The following is a 23,668-nucleotide window of genomic DNA, read 5'->3' on the forward strand; positions in this document are numbered from 1 at the left end:
CCATTGTGTTATATCGCAGTGAACTGCGATAAGGAACGTCTCGGTTACTTACGTAACCTCGGTTCCTTAAGCAGGAACCAGATATAACAAGGTTGGCATGTACAGTGTTACCTTGGATTGATTGTCTTGCTCAGTTTCTTTCCAAGGCAGATCTGGGCGCGCGTAATGCTATTATAGTACTCCTGGCAGGCGGGGCCAGGAGCGCGCGCTGACAGATCTCGCGGCCTTTCAGGCGTGAATAGATAAATGCTTCGATTTGTAGCCATGACATTCGTCATGTACCATTGTGTTATATCTGGTTCCTGCTTAAGGAACCGAGGTTACGTAAGTAACCGAGACGTTTTGAGGGATGTTGTGCATATAAGTATTTATAGATAACGTATTTATTATGTATTATGTAGTCTCCAGTATATAAATAAATACACAATAACTGTATTATTATTATGTATGTATTCACAATGAATGTATTCACAATCACTTATTTATTATTATAACAACTAACTATTGCAATCACTTATTATTTATTCATGACATTTTTTAATACAACAAAATAATTCATATTATAATTTAAAACCACTGTTTTGTAGAATTGTATATGTAGGTGGCTGACTAGGCTGCCCTAAGTGTTTTCTTAGATGTGGTGTACTTTGAAGGAGGCTTAGTATAGTTTATTTTGCAAGACAAGAGAGAGCACAAAGTGCTGTTGTTAAAACTTGTTCTATTCTCTGTAACAATTTTTTAACCATACTCCTCTCTGAGGAGGCATTGCTATGTGGAATGAAAAGTAATGCCTTCATCAGCCTAGCCAGCTGATAGAAGCGCTCATTTTTCCCTACAAGGCCCCAGAATCTGTCCACTCTCTGTTCCTGAGGTAACTCCATGCTGTCTGCATCATGGTAGTCAGTCAGTTCCTTTGACATGGAAACTCTGTCCAACAAGACTTAAATTTACAAACATGTTTCACCTTCTTCGGTTGCCTTCTGCCATTTTCCCTTTCCCTTGCAGTTTCAACTTTGCGCGTCAATAGCCTGCACAGAAAATACAACTGCGCAATAGGATGTAGGTTACCAGATTGACAAATGTGTTGAAAATGGTATAGTGTATTTTTTGTGTAAGACATGATTGCGTTTCACACATGATCTGTCAACTTTAGAACATTGGACGAACATTTTGATTTGATTATTTATAAAATACTTTTGGACCTCATAAAATACGGGAGATTACTGGGAGAAATTACAAAACGGGAGGGGGGCGGGAGATGGGTCAGAATACGGAAGAAACACGGGAAAAACGGGAGAGTTGGCAGGTATGGTTTCAACACTGTCAGGGCCGGCCCTGCGGCTTTGTGCCATTTCCTTTTAGCCTGTGGCAACTGAGTGGGTTCAGGTGAGGACGCCGAGTCTGGACTGGGGGGGTCTGGATTTTCATTGGTCAATGGGTTTTTAATTGTCAGAAATATGGCGAGATTAACATGGGTGCCAAGCTCTTGACAAGGTCAAAAGCAGCAACCTGGCTCATCCAAATGCAACATAACCAAGGTTCCTTATCGCAGTTGACTGCGATATAACAGAATGGTACATGACGTCAGTCATGGGCCCAAATCGAAGCATTTATCCATTCACGCCTGAAAGGCTGCGATTCGTCCGCACTCTCTCCTGAGCCCGCCCCCTCAGGAGCCTATAAATTCAGGAGCGTGACACGGAAATATCCTCTTTGAAAACTTCGCGAGTGAAGTACCCAGCTCTGAATATATTCATCTCTACGCTCATTTCTATTCAAAGAATCTGTGTGCTTTGCTCTTACGAGTTGGTGAGTTATTCGGGTTCTTTTACCCTCACTAGCTCAGGGCGCTACAAGATTAGTTGACTTAATTGATTTAAGGAAGTAGAGCCGCTATCCCAGCTGACTAGCCTGCTAGCTTTTTGCTAACCAATGTGTCAGTTGTTGATAGTGTGCTTGTGAATTAATACTTTCTTTTAATTTCAGAATCAAGATGTCCAGGCAATACCCAGTCAAGGGCGACCGCCACCGCCGCTGCGTGGCCTGCCTCGGGAGGACCCACGCGGAGGCGGCGCTCTCTGGTGTCGACCCTGCCTGTGGCATCTGTGCTAGCTTTACGCCAGCTAAGGCTACAAAGCGCCTCGCGCTATGGGAGCGTGGGGACGCTGAGAGGGCAGCACCGGCTCCATCCGGGGTTATCATCCCCGAAGGACCGAGTGCGCCTTCAGCCTCGGGCAGCATGAGCGTCAGCAGCCGCTTCCCAGCCGCAACTACGCATGCTAGCCTCTCCCCGTCGCCGTCGCCTGCCATCCTGCTGGCCGCGGGCCACGAGGCGGTGGAGCTACCTCCAGGCGGAGACCAGCCCACGCCGGAGCTGGACTTCGGCCTGGATGACGAGAGTCTGATGGACTACTCGGACGAGCATGACTCGGACGAGGAGAACATGCAGCTCAGTCTGGATGTTCGGCCGCGAGCAACCTCTCCCCCGGCCACATCACGGACACTGGGCCAGCAACTCCACGAGGTTGCACTGAGAGCAGCCAGCTGCCTCAGGCTCCCTCTCCCTCCCCCTCCAAGCGTGCAGGCCTCGCTGCTGGACGGGGAGTTTTACGCTGGCCCCGCCGTGCCAGCTCCTAGCGCCCTCCCCTTTTTTGCGGAGGTCCACAGGGAGCTGAAGTCCACGTGGGCAACCCCCTACTCGGGCCGTGCCCCAGTGCCGGGGTTCGCGGCCTACATGCACTTCGACCAGGCTAGCGAGAGTGACTACCTCTCCTTCCCTCCGGTCGAGGATGCAGTGGCGGGCTACCTCTCGCCCGCCTCCCCCACGATGCGCCTCGGCCAGAAGCCCCTCCTGCTCACGCGAGTGGCCAGTGGCCGAGAAGGCCTACTTGGCGGCAGGGCAGGCTGCCTGCACCACCAACACGGCGGCGCTGCTGCAGCGGTACCAGGCCAAGCTCCTGACGGAGCTGGCCTCATCGCTGGGGGAGGACCATGCGTCGGTGGTGGAGCTCCGTCGGGCGACGGACCTCTCCCTCCGGCTCACCCAGGCCCTGGGGAGGGTCATGGGTACGGCCGTGGCTACCCAGAGGTCCCTGTGGCTGTCATTAGCGAAGTTGACGGACAGGGAGAAGGCACCACTCCTCGACGCCCCGGTCAGTGTCCAGGGCGTCTTCAGCGAGGCAGTAGAAAAAATGGCTGCCAAGTTCGAGGAGCAGCAGAAGAGCAGGGAGGCATTCCAGGCATGGATGCCTCGCTCTAGCGGGTCGGGCGAGCAGTCCTCCTCAGGACACACGACGTCCACCCTGGGCCAAAAATGGAGCGGGTTCCGCTCGCCAGCGCCTCCGGCTAAGATGCCCACCAGAAGAGGCTGGCAAAAGCACCCCTTCCGCCCCGCCGCTCAGCCTGCGGCTCAGCAGCAGCCAGCTGCGCGCCCGACCCAGGGCAAGGGCATGCCTCCGGCCACGTGATGGTGACAGTTGCCCGACGAACACACAGGGGGGAGCGGTGGAGCCCACACCGCCTCCACAGAAATCCGCCCGTTGCTCTCATGCAAAAATCATGTCAAGCACGGTAAGCAGGTTCTCACAAGCACCACACTCAAATGTCTCAGCCCCTGCCCCAGTAGGGGCAGTGCTACGGCATGCTTGTGCGACTCCCCCCGCGGTGCACACAGTGCATTTTTTTTTCGAAACCATGAGGGGGCAACCCCAGATCTCGTCCCCCTCCCTAGGCGGAGCGGGCGCAGATCTAGGCTTAGACTCATTGACCATGAGCGGGTTAGTTCCCAACCAATTTAATTCAAAGCCCAGCCTGGCAGGCTGCGCTGCGAGTTGGCGCGCATGCGCAGTGTCACCATGGGTGCTGAGAACGATCACAAAGGGGTACGTGCTGCAATTCGCCCGTCCCCCTCAGGTGATAGAGCAGATCTGGCTGCGTTTTTTCAGGGCGCAAGTGGACCTGTTTGCGAGCAGGCAGAACACATGCTGCCCTCTCTGGTTCTCGCTAGGGGGCGACGACCCCCCACTCGGCACAGACGCGCTGGGCCACCTGTGGCCGAATCTACGCCTATATGCTTTTCCCCCGATTCTGCTCCTTCAGCAGGTGCTGAGCAGAGTAGCGAACGAGGGCAGAGAATTGTTATTGATAGCCCCCCACTGGCCCAACCAGCCGTGGGCAGCGGATCTTATCAATATGTCAGTGCAACAGCCCTGGGAGCTGCCTCTGCGGAGAGACCTCCTAACACAGGCGCACAGGACAGTGTGGCATCCCTATCCGGAGCTGTGGCTTCTCAGAGCCTGGCACCTGAAAGGTGCAGGCTCCTAGCGTCAGGCTTATCAGACGCGGTGGTAGCCACAATACAGAGTGCCCGAGCGGGCTCTGTATACGCTAAAGTGGCGCAGTTTCGAACGATGGTGCGCTGCGCGTCAGCACGACCCCGTTAACTGCACGCTGGGCGTTATACTAGAATTCCTACAGCAGTTGTTTGATGAGGGGAAGGCGGCTTCCACTCTCAAAGTGTACCTGGCAGCCATTTCAGCCTGTCATACAGGCATTAATGGCAATTCCCCTGGCAGTCACCCGCTAGCGTCACGCTTTATGGCGGGGGTGAGACGGCTCAGGGTGCCGGAGAGACACCTCATACCCTCTTGGGATCTGCTGGTTGTGTTACGTGCTCTCACAGGGCCACCATTTGAGCCCCTGGAGACGGTGGACATAAAGTTTGTCTCTTTAAAGACCGCGCTGTTACTGGCATTGACGTCAGCAATGCGCGTTGGTGACATGCAAGCTCTGTCCGTCAGCCCATCGTGCCTTCAGTTCTCGATCGCTGGTGACAGAGGGGTTATGCGCCCTAATGCTGCTTACACACCTAAAGTGGTGGCAACCCCATTCCGCAATCAGGTGATTGAATTAGCAGTTTTCTCGCCTCCTCTTTTTGCGTCAGCAGAGGAGGAACGTTTGAATAGGCTCTGTCCAGTACGCGCTCTCCGCTGTTACGTAGAGCGCACTGGGGCATTCAGACAATCAGATCAGCTGTTTGTGTCCTTTGGTGCACGTGCAAAAGGCAGACCTCTATCAAAACCGAGCCTCTCCCGTTGGATAGTAGAGGCTATCGTGTTGTCTTATAAGAGTTTGTCTTTAGATTCCCCGGAAAAGTTGCATGCGCACTCTACGCGGGGGGTCTCTTCTTCCTGGGCCTTACTAAAGGGAGTCTCAGTGGAAGATATTTGTAAAGCTGCAAGCTGGAGTTCTCGCCACACTTTCATTAGATTCTATATGTTAGATGTGGCTGAACCTAGTTTTTTACATGGTGTTCTACAGGCAGGCGATCTCTGAATCCCCTGGCCTGAAAACGATATAATGATGAATGTGTTCATTAGTGTCTACGTGTTGTGTTGCACATGAACCATCCCAGGGTGGTTTCCTACAGGCGAGGGATCACTGATCCCTGCCGCCTATGTTAAAGGATGCTCTGTAAATGTTCACCACCAGCTGCTGTATGAACCTCTAGGAGGGCAAAAGCAATGTATAAAGTTGGTGTGTGTGATTGGCTGTCACTCTACTATCACGCGGGAATGTATACGGTCCCATTCTGTTATATCGCAGTCAACTGCGATAAGGAACGTCTCGGTTACTTACGTAACCTCGGTTCCTTAAGCAGGGACCAGATATAACAAGTTTAGCGTGTACAGTGTTGCCTTGGTTTGATACTTCTACGCTCAGTTTTCTTTCCAAGGATATTTCCGTGTCGCGCTCCTGAATTTATAGGCTCCTGAGGGGGCGGGCTCAGGAGAGAGTGCGGACGAATCGCAGCCTTTCAGGCGTGAATGGATAAATGCTTCGATTTGGGCCCATGACTGACGTCATGTACCATTCTGTTATATCTGGTCCCTGCTTAAGGAACCGAGGTTACGTAAGTCATCAAGAAGCTGTGACAGCTGCCAATCAAACTGCAGATATGGGGCCAGTAAACTCCTCTGCTACGTCACAAAAAACAAACTTACACAGATGTTTACGAGCCAAAAGACAGAAGAATATGAATGTTTTTATTCAGTGAGAGTTTTTAGGTTACATCTCAGCATTGGTAACATGTCCTACATTGTCCTGCACAAACATATTACTTGTCCCACATTTGGTCTGTTTGCATCTGGTCACCCAAGCTCTCCTAGTTCTCTCAAGCATGTTTGTTGGATCCCCTCATGTCCCAACTGCTTATTATGAAGCTGTTGCTAAAAATATCTGCTGTGGTTTAAAAAGTTTTTATTTGGCTTAAAGCTCATTTTTTCGTACAGCACTGAATGCAAAGATGTTATGTGACCACTAAGATACACTGCATAGTAATTATTTTTATGAACTGCTGTCCAGTGCAATACTTTGCAAGCTACACAATGATACACTGGACCCCAAACCAAGAGTATTTTCCTGATTTCTTATGCATGATGGCATTGCCCTTTTAAAGTATTATAAGATCAGTGTTCATACTGATACTGAACAAGCCTATGTCGTACAGCAACAGTTATTATGGTTAAAAGCCATGTGTGTGGGCAAGTCATGGAACTGAGTTGTTTAGTCTCATTCCTCTAAAGACACGATCCAGGCCATAAAGATATATGAAGCTTGTTTCTAGAACATTCTAGAACATATTGAACAATAGTGACACATCTAATGATTTAATATGTATCCGTGTGATTCTGATGCACAGTGAAATACAAGGCATTTTGACATAGTTTGGCTTTTTCATGTAATTTGCACAATGCACAACACAATACAAGTCATGATGTTACTGCATAATATAGCTTTCATAAACAGGGAAGTTGCACAATGATTGAGTGAGCTACGTGTCAGGTCACCGAGGTCAAGTCTTCTGTATGTTTTCTGCAAACTTCAGATATTTTACTAACAGAGCTGACAACCACGATCTGTGTCTAAATACACACGCACGCAACCTACAATGTGGGGTGCTTTCCTTGATACAATATGATGCTCTGCCTCAAAACGAGAGCACATTGGTTCAAATTCATGAGGTGTTTTACTTATCAACGACTAACCAAAAGGCTAAAAATGACTAACTCACTGCCATGTTATTTTCTGCCTGATATATTGGTATTTATTTCACAGAGAAATTTTAGTGTCAAACTGACACCAACTAAACTTCAGGAGAGGTCACACGAGTGGAGCCACAGGCAAAGAGAAGGAGAATGGAGTAAGAAAAGGGGTTAAGTGCAGGTAGGTTGAAAATGAGGGGATGCCAAAAAGGCCTTCATCTCCCACTTGTGTATTTGTTGTATCTTTCATACACACACACACACACACACACACACACACACACAAAAAGAGATACATGCTCTCTCTCTATCTATCTCTCTCTCTCTCTCTCTCTCTATCTATCTTTCACTCACACAGTTCATTATGTAAATAGATCCACTGTTAACCAAAATTACTTGTCAACTGCCTATACTGTGGCTGTATCTATCACACATTTAACATTACTTCAAATGCCTTCATCTCCCACTTACAGTATGTATTTGTCATTTGTTTCACACACACTCATCGAGATACACACACAGACTTTTTGTCTCTCTCTCTCTCTCTCTCTGTCTCACACACATGCGCACGCGCGCACACACACGCACTCCTGTTTGCACAGTTTATTATGTAAATAAATCCAATTTAACCAAACTATGTGCCAAACTGAGTGCTTATGTTGTGGCTGTATCTGCAAATGTCCCACACGGTGGAACCACCCAGAAATTGCCCTTTCCAGGAAAACTACAAATATCTATCCATCCAATAAACCAATCAGGTGCACAATATAAAATGTAAGACAATGCCAAAGTTAGAAATAATGATTTCAGTTGGAAATAACAATTTTGCGCTTGAAAATATACTTTCATCAAAGAATCGCCCATTTTCAGCAATTACAGTGCCGTTCAAAAGTTTGGAATCCCGAAGAAGATTTCCTTGTTTTTGAAAAATCACGCTGTTCAGAAATAAAGTGTAGACATTGTTAATGTTCTAGATGAGTATCACAGCTACAAACGGCTGATTTTGAATGGAATATCTAGGCCCATTTCTTCTGTCACCATCACTCAACGGGACATTATGTTAGCTAATCTTCGCTGACTTTATGTTGAAGGGTTTCAAAGATACAAGACAACATATCTTTAAAGTGTGATACACTTCATGAAACTTTCAACTTTCAACACTCACACACTTTCCACCACATCAGCAAACAAATATAAAACATATGACAAACAACAAAGAGAAAAAGTGAGAAACATCAAAGCAGTTAGGTCCCAAAAGCTCCAATCCCTCTTCCCTGTGGTGCATTCAGCACAGGAAGTAGACATATTGGCCATTGCCATCTTCACATCGGTGAGCTCTCAATTCCAGCACACAAGACAGAAAGAGGAGCTGATTACCTGAGCTGTACATTTCACATGATTGACCTGACTGACTGACATACTGTACTTGATGATCAGTTTTATTCATGGCTAAATAGAATTGATTGATCATTGGTAACTATAACAAAATGTACTGTGATATAAAAAAGACCATAAACTGAGATGTCATTTAAAAAGAAAATACTTTTTGCCAAATAATCAATATCAACACTTGGCTGGAGTTTAACATCATAACATCTTGCCCCATCCCATATTATCTGCGTTTGAACCTTGACTAAGAATTCAGACAGCATTCCTTAGCACTTAGGTCCGGAAACTCAAACCTCCTTGCAGTTCCCCGGACAAAATTGACTAAAATGGGAGATCGTGCCTTCTCCTCACTGGGGCCACAACTCTGGAACAAGCTCCCGGAGAACATTAGGGCCTTAGATTCCCTCACTGCTTTTAAATCACACCTCAAAACCCATTTATTTATCTCTGCCTTCACTTAAAGTCCTGGTCTTTGTTTTAGTTTATTTTCTGTGTTGTTTTTAGAATGCATTGTTTTAATTGCCCTGTCCAAAATTACTCTGTTTTTAATACATATTATTCGATCTCATTATAATCTTATTAATTATTTTAAATTAATTTATTATCTTTTTTGGTATATTATATTATCCTATTTTCTGCACTTCATTAGCACTTCTATTACTTTGTATTATTGTTGTTGTGACTGTCTATACTATGTTAAGCACCTTGAGATTTCATTGTATTTTAAAGTTTGCTATACAAATAAAATCCATTATTATTATTATTATTATCTCGGTTCACAAACTTTTTTCAGTTTTTTCCTCTGTACGAGTTGTCACAAATCTTGCACAATGGACTTACTGTAATCTTACAGGTCCATCTGACTGTTTGTTCAGAGCAGACGTGTTTTTTTCTAGCTTTAGAGTGTCATCTTCATCCCCAACTGTGTGTATATAACAAGCTCTGTTAGAGGGAGATTCATACCCTTCACATTCATACTTCAACCTTTAGAAAGCTCTCAGTAATGGCTGGTCTGATACTGCTCCTCGTTGCACCAATAGTGCTGGTCACTGCATATCCACTGACGGCACACGCAGACGGAGGTAAGCCACATTATTATTTTTTCACAAGAATATCACACACTACTCATTGTTATAACACACAAGATGAGCTTCTGAATGTATGTGCTGAATCTGTGTTTCCCTGTATATGTGCTCAGGTATCGTGGCCTTCACTGCGGTTCTACAACCTCCAAGTGGGGACGGGTCTGATGGCTTTCAATCCATGGGACCCTACAGCAGTGACACCACAATCATTTATGGCAATGTGATCACCAATATTGGAGATGCCTATAATTCAGCAACAGGTATGTTTTATTGAGGCAGTGTGGATACTTAAAGTGTGCATACTTAAAAGCAAAACTAAAGGAGTTGTAATCGCAAGTGCAATTGCAGTGCTCTGGTTATTGGTTAAGCATGACTATGGATCACCTGCATGTTTCAATATAATCTTGAACTGTTTTCTGATGTTTCACATTTGCACTCTTTTCTCATGTTTCATGATTGTTACAACCTGACTGTCTCATTTTTTATTAACGTATGAATACTGTTCTGTTATTGTACAGGGATCTTCACTGCTCCAGTGAAAGGAGTCTACTTCTTTACCTTCACTACCTACAGTTGGGTGTCGAGTGCAGACATCGGTGTCCAGCTGATGAAGAACACTGATGAAGTGGTGATGGTTTGGGAGAATCAGGACAGGGGTGATAATGAGGACTATGCCTCCAACTCGGTGGTTCTGCAGCTGAAGGTTGGAGACAGGATCTACATGAGCCTCCCCAAAGGTTTCTACATTGCAGCTAGCAGTTTGCACAATCTTAACACCTTCACAGGTTATCTGCTTGGTCAGATGTGAGGGAGCCCTTTGAAAATTGTGATGAAGGGTTAACAAATGGAAAGATCATAATGTTTAAAAAAGTAGAAATGTAACCATAGAATTTTATTTAAATAAATGAGCAGCATCTTCCAAAGTTGTTTTCTCTGTTTTACTCATATCCCAAACTTAAAAGTTACTAACCAGAAGGTTAGTTATGGTTGTGCTTTGGTGTGGTTTGGTACTGCCAACAGCAGACAAATACTTCTGGGGGTCCTCCCAGCTTTCTCACGAAAGTCTGAGATCAGCGTCCAGAGTGAAGAGCCTATAGTTATTATCCAGCCTGTACTGGTCATCAAATCTAAGTTTTCTTCAATCCTTCATAGCAGATGCAATGTCTATCAATAGATTTGATGACATCGATAAATACCTGCACTTTGTGGAACTAAAAGTTCTTAGTCTGAGATCAGCGTCCAGAGTGAAGAACCTAGAGTTATTCTCCAGCCTTTCCCCTGACTTTTTCAAAGAACAGAGACTGTTTCAGTCCAAACCATGAATGCACAGAAAACTGAATGAGAATCTCAACCTCACTCTATAAGAACTAAAAGTAATACTGGGCATTCATATAACAGTCAGCTACATTATCCACCACAGGACAAAAATGTACTGGTCCTCAAATCTAAGTCTTCTTCAATCCTCTTTAGCAGATGCAATGTCTGTCAATAGATTTGATGAAATCGATAAATACCTGCACTTTGTGGATAAGTGCAAGAAGGCTAGTAGAGACAAGTTCTTCAAAGTAGGTGCAGTGAGGCCAGAGGAGTGTCATGCCATCTCATGAGCTTGACTTAATGAAACCCTAATTCCGGCATGTCCCCAATAGTGCCCAAACTTTGCATTCACTTAAGCCTGATGCCATACTTATAGGCGATTGAGAACTCTTCATGCATGAATTATGAAAAAAAAAACATCCACATATTTTTAACATTGCTTGTATTATTCAAAAGTGTGAAGAAACTTAAAGCAACACTATGTAAAAATTGGCAATTTTTTTATATCTGCAGTCTTGCTTAATGTGTATGCTACCTCAATCTATATCAGTGTTTCCCACACGTAGACTTCACTTGGGCTGACCGCCCAGGAATATTAACTGCTGTCAAAGTGTATTTGCCAATTTTAGCATTTTTAGTGTATCGTTCATTTTAGCATTAGCACTACAGCTCTTCTTTGGCTTTCTTTCTTTTCTTTATTCCACCTGTTTTTTGGAAGTGGGTGTAAACTCCTGTGAATGATGAGTCTCAAACAGCAAATGAACATGAGGCTCACACTCCTGCTAAAAGTGAAAATGAGACTTACTCCTAAAAAGTGTGTAGCGATAAAAGTATGACAGAGACATTATGAAAGCGAGGCAGGTGACTTTGTTACGTGTGATAGCTCACTATTAACTGTCTGTCAAACTGTTTAACTGTGGCAGTTTCCCTGTAGCCTAATAATACTGTGATCATCACCCATTTGAAAGTGAGTATGCTCTGTGGGGCTATGCCACGCTATTCGATATGGATTTAGGATAAACCAGAGTCAGGCCGGAGGCAGGAATTGAACCCGGGCCGCTGGATTGCGGAACAGGTGTGGAACACGATGAGCAAAGGTAGGACGAAGGAGAGATGGGAAACACAGAGAAGGGAAAATCCCCAAAACACAGAAGATCCAAAAATAACTAAAGAGATCACTTTGCTAAAACAGGGCAAAAGGCAGGAAGTAAACACAAAAGGTGAAAGGTCAGGACCATAGACATATATACATAGACCCCTCCTTGACTGCTTCAGCTCGTTGCCGTGACGAGTTACGTCGCCGCCATCTTGTAAAGGGGGCAGCTGGCCTGGAAACAAATGCAAGAACAGTGGAACAGCGGTGTTTCTGGATAAAAAGCACTCTAGCATTTACATTTCTCAATGATGGTCAATAATTAGTAGTTAAAGAAGCACTATTTCGATAGTTTAGATTTCTTCTTAGTATTTTCAAAGTGCACGAGCTGTGGGAGCACAAGAAAATGTAGCGTCTAGCATTCTCTAGCGTCTAAGGCCATTATAGCCTTGCTATCGATATTCAAAGTAACATGGAGACAAAACTTTTTGGGAGAACTTCACGTCGATCATAAACCCTTGAATATAAAAACGACTCAGTGAAATCGGTTGAGAAATGTAAACGCTAGAGTGCTTTTTATCCAGAAAAACCGCTGATCCACTGTTCTTGCGTTTGTTTTCAGGCCAGCTGCCCCCTTTACAAGATGGCGGCGACGTAACTCGCGAGGCAACAGAGGAGGAGGGGTCTATGTATATATGTCTATGGTCAGGACTAAAGCACATGGACAACAAAACACAAAGCACATTGAGTCCCTTGGCGGCCTCTAGAGGCTAACAAATGTCCCAACTCTTGACACTCGATAAACACAAAAGAATGCAACTGTTGATAATCTTAGAATACAATAGGCTATGGTTAGGATATATGCATAATCCTATTGCCAAAAGTATGTAGCGATGATACTTTGACAGCACTGTAATGCTTAAGAATAACCTTAGTTAATAAATCGTTTATGAAGCATTTGTTCATAGTCTGTTCATCATTTACAAATCATTATTGCAACATTTATAAACGTTAGTTCACTATTTATAAATCAGTAGTAATGTATTTATGAACATGTTTCAAATGATTTTCTAATGATTTATAAGATTGTTTATAAGGTATATGATAATGGTCTGCTCACATGTAATGAATCCTTTAGAAATGACAAGTAAACAGTTATAAATTATGAACTAATGATTTGTAAGAAAATGTATAAATGTGATAATGGTCTACTCACCATTTATGGGTCATTATGAATAACCTTTATCATGCATTAGCTATGGTCTAATTCATGAGTGAATTCATAAATGCTAGCACTAGCAATACCTCAGTTGATGCTTAACATAGGTCTTTAAAAACCACTTATAAATCATTAGTAAAGTGTTTTGCAGTGCTTGATCTAAAGAAAGCACTATCTATACTTTATAAACATTTATAAATGGCCCGTTACTGAGGGACATACTATAGAAACCATTTACTAATCATTAGTAAAGTGTTTTGCAGTGCTTGATCTAAAGCGGGCACTATCTATACTTTACAAACATTTATAAATGGCCCGATACCTAAATATGACCTCAGACGTTAAGATGTTTTTTAGGGAGTCTGCCATGCCTTGATGTTTTTGTATATTTCCTCTAACTAAAAACATTGATGCACAACTGGCATATATGAAGAAGATTAAAGGTTTCTGGGGGTGTTCTTTTTATGACTCTAGGACAAAAACTCGCAGAGCTTTAAAGGCATATTGACAACAAGAACAAAAAACTGAATATCCCCCCACAGGGATATAGTCCTTTAAGTCCATATCAATGGCAAAAACACACAGCACAGCGGCGAGGAAATAAAGTGAAATATCTATTGGAAAAAATACAAAAGAACAATCTTAAAAAGGACACAGGGGTATATACAGTGGCCGGCGAAAGTCTACACACAGTTTCAAATTGTCCACCCTTTGTTGCATTACAGCCTGAAATTAAAACATATTACATCAGACTTCTCCACTGTTATTTACACATTGTACCCTATTAAATTAATTAAACATGAAAAACTTGAATAACTGGGATTGATCAATGCACACCCAGTCACATGCAGGAGTTAGCCACACTTTCTAGACCCCTGAACACCATGAAGAGAAGTCATCGTGTGATTGATGAATCGGTTGAGGAGGACGAAGCGGACACTTCTTCTCCCGGTAAGTAGTAAGCCAAGCAGGACTCCATCCTGCATGTTACTGGTGTGTGGGTGTGCCTAGGGTCTGGAGGGAGCGACAGACAGCAATTTGAGAGTCAGTGGAGTATTCATTCACGGCATAGTTTCTGTAGTATTTTGAGCAGCCACATGATGGCACTATAGTATTGGAGTTCTGTTAGGATTTAGGATTAGTAATGCCTAGCTATGTGATTGCTCATGCCTGTTGTTACTGGGATTTCACGTGCAGTAAAACGTAGCCGATGGCTTTCATGTCAACTGTCTCACAAGCGTATTCTTTGTAATTATGTACATACATAACAGTGGCGACGAGGATAAAACAAAAATAGTGAATTTGAGAAGATAAGACCATACGATACAGGACTCTACAACGTTGGATTTTACACACGTGGAGTTAAGAAGACAAGAGAATTTGACGCCTGGCGTGAGTGAATGAAGCTAGCATGGCATACTACATAGGCAGACTTGATGCATTCGATAGCTCCACGGAGGATTGGAACACGTACATCGAACGCCTTGAACAATTCTTTGCCGCAAACGAAGTGGAGGAAGATAAGTATGTGCCTGTCCTGCTGAGCGCAATGGGAGGAAAAGCATACAGCCTTCTTCGAAGCCTAACAGCTCCCGATAAACCCTCCGGTAAGAGCTATGACGAGATTGTGAAGGTAATGCAGGCACATTTATCGCCCAGACCGCTTGAAATTGCAGAACGCTTTAGATTCCATAAACGAAACCAGACAAAAGAAGAGACAATAATGGCATTTGTTGCTGAGCTTAGAAGACTTTCCGAACATTGTAACTTTGGGGCTGCCCTGGACGATACATTACGGGATAGATTAGTCTGTGGTACTAGACATGAAGGAATCCAGAAAAGACTTTTGACAGAGGCGGCTCTCACGTTCAAAAGGGCATTGGAAATTGCGGTGTCGATGGAAACGGCTGCCAAAGACTCGCTAGAATTACAAGATGGAATGAAAACCGAAAGTGTGAATCAGCTGGCCACGCAAGGGACAATGCAGAGGCAGTTAGATCAAGAAAAATGCTACAGGTGCGGTGGCTACCACTCATCATCACAGTGTAGATTCAGAAATGAGCTCTGTAGACGGTGTGGAAAAACAGGTCACATCCAGAGAGTGTGTCGCAGTGGAAGAACCAACACTAAAGATAATCGCAGAGGAAACAGACGTGTGCACAATGTTACAGAAATATCAGATAGTGAGAGCGAGGATGCATTAGCCAGTTTAGAACTGCACAGTATGCATGGAAGAGATAAGCAGATGATCTGGCTCACTCCAAAAATTAACGGACGAGAGATTAAAATGGAACTGGACACTGGCTCAGCTGTTTCAGTAATATCAAAGAAAGACTATGACTCCTTGTTCAGAAAATTAACATTGAAACCGACTTCCATCCTCCTCAAGACCTATACAGGGGAAAAAGTTGTCCCTATTGGGGTACTGTCTGTACAAGTGGAACATAACAAACAGGTAGATGTGTTAGACCTGTATGTCCTAGAGAAAGGAGGCGCACCACTCTGGGGACGTGAGTGGCTGAGGAAGCTGAGACTTGATTGGAGCGCCATAAAAAGTCTCCATGCTTTGTCCAAGGTACCACAGCCCACTGAGGCTGAGCTGGACAGGATACTGGATGAAGCAGCACCAGTGTTCATGGACGGAATCGGCACGCTGCAACACATCAAGGGAAAAATTACAGTCAAAGATGGTGTTCAAGCAACATTCCACAAGGCACGCCCTGTTCCCTACGCCATCCGGCCTCTTGTGGAGAAGGAGCTGGACCGTCTGGAAGCCCAGGGGATACTTTCCAGAGTCGACTGGAGCCCGTGGGCGACCCCTGTGGTTCCTATCGTTAAGAAAAATGGCACAGTGAGACTTTGTGGTGACTTTAAAGTCACGGTTAACCCAGTACTTCAAGTGGAGCAATACCCACTACCGAGGATTGAGGACATTTTTGCAAACCTGTCTGGGGGAAAGCGTTTTTCAAAAGTGGATTTAGCAGACGCATACCTCCAGATGGAAATGGAAGAGGACTCAAAGACATTTATGACCATAAATACCATCAAGGGCCTATATCGCTACAACAGGCTGGTGTTTGGAGTGGCCTCTGCTCCAGCAATATGGCAACGTGCCATGGACCAGGTGTTACAAGGGGTACCAGGCACACAATGCTACCTCGATGACATCATCGTGACAGGAGGCACTGATAGGGAGCACTTGGAGAACCTGAGACAAGTCCTGAAGAGGCTACAAGAGTATGGACTCCGAGCGAGGAGAGACAAATGTGAGTTTTTCAAATCCAGCGTCACATATTGCGGACACACCATTGATGCAAACGGGCTACACAAATGTCAGGAGAAGGTCCAGGCAGTGTTAAAGGCTCCTCGACCCGAAGATGTGTCACAGCTGAGATCCTTTCTGGGGTTTGTAAACTATTACCACAGATTCTTGCCTAACCTGGCAACTGCGCTCCATTCCCTCAATCAGCTCCTCCAGACAGGACGTAAATGGGAGTGGACCAGGGACTGCGAGCGTGCATTCAAGGAAGCAAAGACCCTTGTGACATCACCCACAGTCCTAACCCACTACAACCCTTCTCTACCAGTAAAGCTGGCCTGTGACGCTTCACCGTATGGCATCGGGGCAGTGATGTCTCACGTAATGGATGATGGCAGTGAACGCCCAATAGCTTTTGCATCTCGGTCCCTTACTAAGGCAGAGAAAAATTATGCCCAGATTGACAAAGAGGCACTGAGCTTGGTGTGGGGAGTAAAGCGTTTTAACCAGTATTTGTTTGGAAGAGAATTTACTCTCATAACCGACCATCAGCCCCTCATGTCGATTTTCAGTCCTCAAAAGGGGGTTCCAGTGACAGCTGCTGCTCGTATGCAGCGCTGGGCATTGTTTCTCGGAGGACATCAGTACAAGATAGAGTTCCGGAGGACTGGAGACCACGCTAACGCAGACGGATTGTCACGTTTGCCTCTGAATGATATCAACAACAAGCAGGACGACTGCTGTGCACTGGACATGTTCACCCTCAGCCAGATCGAAAGCCCACCCATCACCGCTGAGATGGTACAGGCTGAGACTAAACGTGACAAGATATTGTCTCAAGTTTACCTGGCCACACAGGCTGGCTGGACTACAGCCCACAAAACCACCCTAGCTCCGTTCTACCAGCGTAGGAATGAACTTACCTTGAATACCGGCTGTGTTATGTGGGGAACAAGAGTTATCATACCAAGTAACCTCAGAACTAAGGTTTTGGAGGAACTGCACTCCGGCCATCTGGGGGTGGTAAAAATGAAGGCGCTAGCCAGGAGCTTTGTGTGGTGGCCCGGAATTGACCAGGATGTGGAAAGCGTAGCCATGAAATGTTCTGGCTGCCAGCAGGTGCAAAATGAACCAGCACGTAGCCCACTTCACCTGTGGGAATGGCCTGCATCCCCATGGCAACGCATTCATGTGGATTTTGCAGGACCTTTCATGGGCACAAACTTCCTAGTAGTAGTGGATGCATGTTCCAAATGGCCAGAGGTTTTCACCATGAACTCCACCACAACAAACCAAACAATAACAGTGCTTCGAGAGCTCTTCGCCAGAACGGGAGTTCCAGAGCAATTAGTCAGTGATAACGGGCCCCAATTCACGAGCGAGGACTTCCAAACATTTCTGAGGAACAATGGGATCCGGCACATTACTTCAGCTCCCTGGCATCCAGCTACCAATGGCCAGGCAGAAAGGTTTGTTCAGACTTTGAAACAAGGCCTCAAAGCAATGAATGATGACCATATCAACCTACACCAAAAGCTGTGTAACCTCTTGTTTGCTTACAGAAATGCCACACATGCCACTACCAACCAGACACCAGCTATGCTGTTCCTGGGACGACGGCTTCGTTCGCGATTGGATCTTCTTCAGCCGAACAACAAACGCACTGTCCAAGACAGACAAATTAAACAGGCTAAAAGGGCCGGTGACAGGAAACTTCGTCACTTTGCCGTTGGACAGACTGTATTAGCTAGAAGTTACAGAGGAGATCATAAATGGGTCCCGGCCACAGTGAAAGAACGACGCGGCCCTCTGTCTTACACTGTCGAAGTTGCATCAGGCACTGTTTGGCGGCGCCATGTTGATCAGTTGAGAAGCTCTGGATTGACCTTAGAGGAAGATTTGTCCGTGGTGTCCACCAGTGCTGAAAAAGGAGGGCAGACAGCGGCACCTGAGTCTTCTGCAATGGACTGTCCATCAGTCTTTATTCCTGCATCGACCACTGACACCAGTGCCCCAGGGGGTAACCAGGCGGACACGTCTGGTGAAGAGGAACGTTACCCCACCCGTGTCCATAGGCCTCCGCAAAGACTGATAGAAGAATGACTTTACAGCTACCAAGCTAAGTTCTAATCTTTAATATTGAACAATGTTTATTACAGTTACTTAAGTACAGTTTACAGTTACTTGTATTTAAAACAAAAACAAAACAAAACAAAAAAAGGTGTTGTTGACATTCAGTCATTCAGAAATCTAGGTGGGAGGAATTGTAGTATTTTGAGCAGCCACATGATGGCACTATAGTATTGGAGTTCTGTTAGGATTTAGGATTAGTAATGCCTAGCTATGTGATTGCTCATGCCTGTTGTTACTGGGATTTCACGTGCAGTAAAACGTAGCCGATGGCTTTCATGTCAACTGTCTCACAAGCGTATTCTTTGTAATTATGTACATACATAACAGTTTCTACTCTATTTAATAGCACAAGGTCAAAAGCAGCACCCTGGCTCATCCAAATGCAACATACCCAGTTTTATAAAAACGGGCTTTCAGCCAGTGGCTGAGAAGAGAGCAGTGAAGGCGGTCATCAAGAAGATGTGACAGCTGTCAATCAAACTGCAGACGTGGGGCCAGTAACTCCTCTGCTATGTCACAAAAACAAACTTACACAGATGATTACGATCCAAAAGATAGAAGAATATGAATGTGTTTATTCAGATAGACATTACATCAAACTTTAAGGTTACCTCTCAGTACTGCTAACATGTCCTACATTGTCCTGCACAAACGTAGTACTCGTCCCACATTTGGTCTGTTTGCATTTGGTCACCCAAGCATGTTTGTTGGATCCCCTCATGTTCCAACTACTAATTCTAAAGCTGTTGCTAAAACAATTTTTTTTTTAATTATTTATTTGGCTCAAAGCTCATTTTTTCGTACAGCACTGAATGCAAAGATGTGTGGGATGTTATGTGACCACTAAGATACACTGCATAGTAATTATTTTTATGAACTGCTGTCCTGCGCAATACTTTGCAAGATACACAATGATACACTGGACCCCAAAACGAGAATATTTTCCTGATTTCTTGTGCATGACGGCATTGCACTTTTTTTTCTCATTCATTTTTTATTTCCATGTCAAAGATATATAACCAAACACAATAGGAAACTAGTTCAGTTCATAGTTCACAAATTTAAAAATGAACTAGTTCAGTTCATAGTTCATAATTCAAATTTTTTAACTAAGTTCACAGCTCCAAAAAATGAACTAGTTCAGTTCTTTTTTTCAATATGTTGCGAGCTATAATTTTTCTAAATTATTTCCACAGCCCATATAGAACCACAGACAGCAATGATTTTATTAGTTTCACGCTGAAACTATGTGTCAGATTTCATCTTCATATCCAATTTTTAATCCTTATCCAACGTGGACGTGACTGAAGTACGGATTTTCTTTTTGAAAGCCAGTGGGCTCCTTGCTGCTTTGTCGCCTCCATGCTGCTTTTATTTTTGATGACGCATGCGGCCAGGGATGGATTAACGAACGGGCCTACCGGGCCCAGGGGCCCATGAGCTCAAGGGGCCCCTAAGCCAGAGCCTCTGCGTGAAGTCGCTGTTATGTATCTCTTATTTGTGGTTGAAAAAGGTGTATTTTGTTTATTTGCTAATGGCTTTAATTGAGTGTACCTGTGCTGTGTTAGAAAATGTGCATGTGCGCCAGGGACGTAACTATAGACAATGCAGCCAACGCGGAAGGTTCGTAGTCAAAGCAGACCCTGCATTCTACATTTTTTCGAGCATATGGGTGTCAGAGTGTCGCTAGTTTAATGCGACAGTGATCAAGGATGAATTTTTATGGACCGTTTAAGATACCTTATGATATATATTCCCTCATTGGCAAACCTGTCTCTGTCATGGTATTCATAATTTTTAGGGAGAAATCGTCAGTACCAATCTATAACACAATTAAATGCTTATCATACACACACTATAGAAACTATTAAAAAGCCAATTAAATTAAATTAATAATTTCTTATTTAATTTGTTATTTTTTGTCATATACAGATATGCAATGATGATTGCTGGGCAATATGTATCTTGTTCTCCAATGTCAAGTCTCTATTTGATCATGTGACGAGACGATACGATATAGCTAGTTTAGGCGCAGAATCTGAACGTCAAGACGTGAAAGTCAACTTGCCGAACGACGCCTTTCAAACATAAAAGTGGTGATGCATGATTTGCTCTTTCAATGGACAGGATAGCCAGCCCATTCAGCCTCTCCTGCCCCATGCTGCTCAGCAGGCACTTGCACAGATAGACCCCTAGTGGTGCTCAAGCACCTGCCCTTTTGCCCTGGATGAGAAAAGTGCCCCTTCTGCTGGAGCCAATTTTTTTCTTCATTCATCAATATTTAAGAATAAAAATTACTCTCTCTGTCATCAATTCCCCCCAAATGTGTTTTGATATATGACGGGGCTTTTAATTCGCCCCGACATGCTCCGCGGCGCTCACAAGCCCCACGCGCCCCTCCCTCCTCCTCCTCCTCCCCTCCATGCAGTGCTGAGCGCCAGGCCAAACGCCTGCAGCCTACGGGCCGAAACACACCAAACGCGTTTTTAAAAACGGGATGCTAGCAAATGCATTGTTTCCTATGGTACGGCGCGCCTTGCGTGTGAGCCTTTTCTCCGCCACGCGTTGCCCCTGCGGTTGTTTTGGCCGCCGCACTTTGCCAATGCGTTTTTAAAGCGTCTGCCGTTTTAAAAACGCGTTTGGTGTGTTTTTAAGCCCGCTTCAAAAACGCCTTGGCAAAGTGCGGCGGGCAAAACATTCGCAGGATCACCAGGCTGTTTTGCCCGGCGCCTAGGAAGTGGAGCTGCGTGCGCAACCTGCCTGGGCCGAGTGTGACATTGATGAGCGGTGCGCCTCCGCACCTTGCGCTGGAAAGTTGAGAATAGTTCAACTTTTAAGCGCATCTAAAAAACGCTAGAAAGACGCAACGCGTGGCGGAGAAAAGGCGCACACGCAAGGCGCGCTGTACCATAGGAAACAATGCATTTGCTAGCGTCCCGTTTTTAAAAACGCGTTTGGTGTGTTTCGGCCCTACTTCTTCTCTGACCCGCAGCATCAGACAAACAGGTAATGACGGTGTTTGTGCAATCCCCCGACGTTGTTTGGTGATAAATGAACCACAACATTAGCGCCGCTGAAAACATTACGTCGCAACTGGTCCGACGTTTCCAAAAAAAAATTACAAACACAAAACTCACGAAATCCGTGATTTCAAAGCCTTGTCCAGCTGTTTAGTGACGTTTGTCATGTTTAATGAAGAGAGAGAGGGAGAGAGATACAGGCAGGCAGACAGACAGACAGGCAGAGAATTTAAAGGCAGTTTTACGGTTCTACAAATTAGACAAGTTCACTAGTTTTGTTTCATTTAAAATCGTAATATTGAAATGAAAGGTAGGTCTTAAGTTGAGCTTCATGACAGTCTGGTGAGGTATATTGTGGTATATTATTAGTGTAATGCTGCTTATGCTTCAACAGTCAGAAAACAGTAAAAAAAAAATTGTGTGTACTGTGTTGTCAGCTTTACAAAGATAATGTAAGTCACTCTTGATCATTATGCACAACATTGATTTATCTCATTTACAAAATGTGCAGCATAATGCCAAGAAAAGAGAGACTCCAAAAGCAGAAGAACAGGGAACTGCAGCAAGCAGCTCAGGGTAGCAACTCTCTTTTATCTTGGATCAGGCCATCAACTAGTAAAACAAATAAGGGAGAGTCAGTAATCTTACCTGGTTCAGAGGAGCCCATCATGGATGAGTGTAGGACTGAGTTATGTTCAGGAGATAATTTGAGTTAGTTTGTTAACAAAAATAAATATTTAAGTTGAGAATATCCTACTGTGTTTTTATTTATTTATTTATTATTATTATTTTTAATTTCATTAATAATTTTGGCGATGGGTGCCCTTTTTTTGGTTTGAGCACCTGCCCCCCAAAATGTCTGTGCACGTGCCTGCTGCTCAGGTAGGTCTTAATCAGTTTCAATTTGGAAAAGAATCACTCGGCTGTTGCCCTGTCACATGTAATGTCAGAAACAATAGCAGGGCAGTGCACCGAAGGTGGATGTTACGGAGTAAACTTTGACCTGTTTACTTTCCCAATACAATAGCCAACGTATCTAATTCGACCGTTAAATGAAAACACATTGTTGGTAAAAAATATATATATGCCTAACGGTGTTTGTGTGTGCGTGCATGTTTTGCGAGTGCACAATTTTTTCCGCGAAGGGGGGGGGGGGGGGGCTTTAACATGTCCAGGCCAGGGGCCCGTGGTTTCTTAATCCGTACATGCATGCGGCGGTGCGACACTGGTGGCTGCCGTTGCCAGATTGAAATTTCTATCTGTATGCAATACCGCTCTCGGCCTATACGCAACTTCGGCGCTCTCACACTTGCCAGGCATAGGGCTGAAACACACCAAACGCGTTTTTAAAACGGCAGACGCTTCAAAAACGTCTTGGCAAAGTGTGGCGGGCAAAACAGCCGCAGGGGCACCAGGCTGTTTTGCCCGGCGCCTAGGAAGCGAAGCTGCGTGCGCAACCTGCCTGGGCCGAGTGTGACATTGATGAGAGGTGCGCCTCTGCACCTTGCACTGGAAAGTTGAGAATAGTTAAACTTTTAAGCACATCTAAAAAACGCTAGAAAGACGCAACGCGTGGCGGAGAAAAGGCGCACACGCAAGGCGCGCCGTACCATAGGAAACAATGCATTTGCTAGCGTCCCGTTTTTAAAAACGCGTTTGGTGTGTTTCGGCCCATAGACAGTAGAAGAAAGCACACGCAGCGATTGACTGGTTGGGCAACCCTGGATACAGGACTGTTAACGGTGTGTTTTTCGCCTGGAAGTCTCTAGAAATCTGGCACCTTATTGAACGAAATTAAAAAGAGTGAACATGTCGTTCACAGACACCAGAATGAACGCGTTCACAGTATCGTTCATCAGGCAGTAATACAGTACGTTCAGTTCATGTTCAGCAACTTCAATGAACGCGTTCAGATGCAACACTGGATACAGATACACACAACCCCCCTGTTGTACATATTTTCTAGAACATATTGAACAATAGTCACACATTTAATGTTTGAATGTGTATTCTGTGTGATTCTGATGCACAGTGAAATGCAAGGCATTTTGAACTAGTTTGGCTTTTTAAGGTCATGTAATTTGCACAATTCACAACACAAGTCATGATG

General features: G+C 44.7%; 2 protein-coding genes across 2 annotated transcripts; both read left to right on the forward strand.

Moving 5' to 3' along the window:
* Positions 1–9,327: 9,327 nt before the first annotated feature.
* On the forward strand, positions 9,328–10,436 carry LOC116217917 (complement C1q-like protein 4). The gene is made up of 3 exons (XM_031582838.2): positions 9,328–9,514; positions 9,631–9,777; positions 10,036–10,436. The coding sequence occupies exons 1-3, from the start codon at positions 9,436–9,438 to the stop codon at positions 10,323–10,325; spliced, it is 516 nt and encodes a 171-aa protein (XP_031438698.1). The 5' UTR covers positions 9,328–9,435; the 3' UTR covers positions 10,326–10,436.
* Positions 10,437–15,726: 5,290 nt separating this feature from the next.
* Positions 15,727–18,508, forward strand: LOC122133612 (uncharacterized protein K02A2.6-like). The gene has a single exon (XM_042710158.1). The coding sequence runs from the start codon at positions 15,782–15,784 to the stop codon at positions 18,506–18,508; it is 2,727 nt and encodes a 908-aa protein (XP_042566092.1). The 5' UTR covers positions 15,727–15,781.
* Positions 18,509–23,668: the final 5,160 nt, after the last annotated feature.

The sequence above is a fragment of the Clupea harengus genome, chromosome 16, assembly GCF_900700415.2.
Source record: "Clupea harengus chromosome 16, Ch_v2.0.2, whole genome shotgun sequence".
NCBI lineage: Eukaryota > Metazoa > Chordata > Actinopteri > Clupeiformes > Clupeidae > Clupea > Clupea harengus.

Bases quoted from the DNA above. Each gene is read 5' to 3' on its own strand.
- LOC116217917 (XM_031582838.2), top strand. From the start codon at position 9,436: ATGGCTGGTCTGATACTGCTCCTCGTTGCACCAATAGTGCTGGTCACT. The intron at 9,515-9,630 runs GTAAGCCACATT...ATATGTGCTCAG, and splicing joins GACGGCACACGCAGACGGAG to GTATCGTGGCCTTCACTGCG. The intron at 9,778-10,035 runs GTATGTTTTATT...GTTATTGTACAG, and splicing joins TGCCTATAATTCAGCAACAG to GGATCTTCACTGCTCCAGTG.
- LOC122133612 (XM_042710158.1), top strand. From the start codon at position 15,782: ATGGACGGAATCGGCACGCTGCAACACATCAAGGGAAAAATTACAGTC.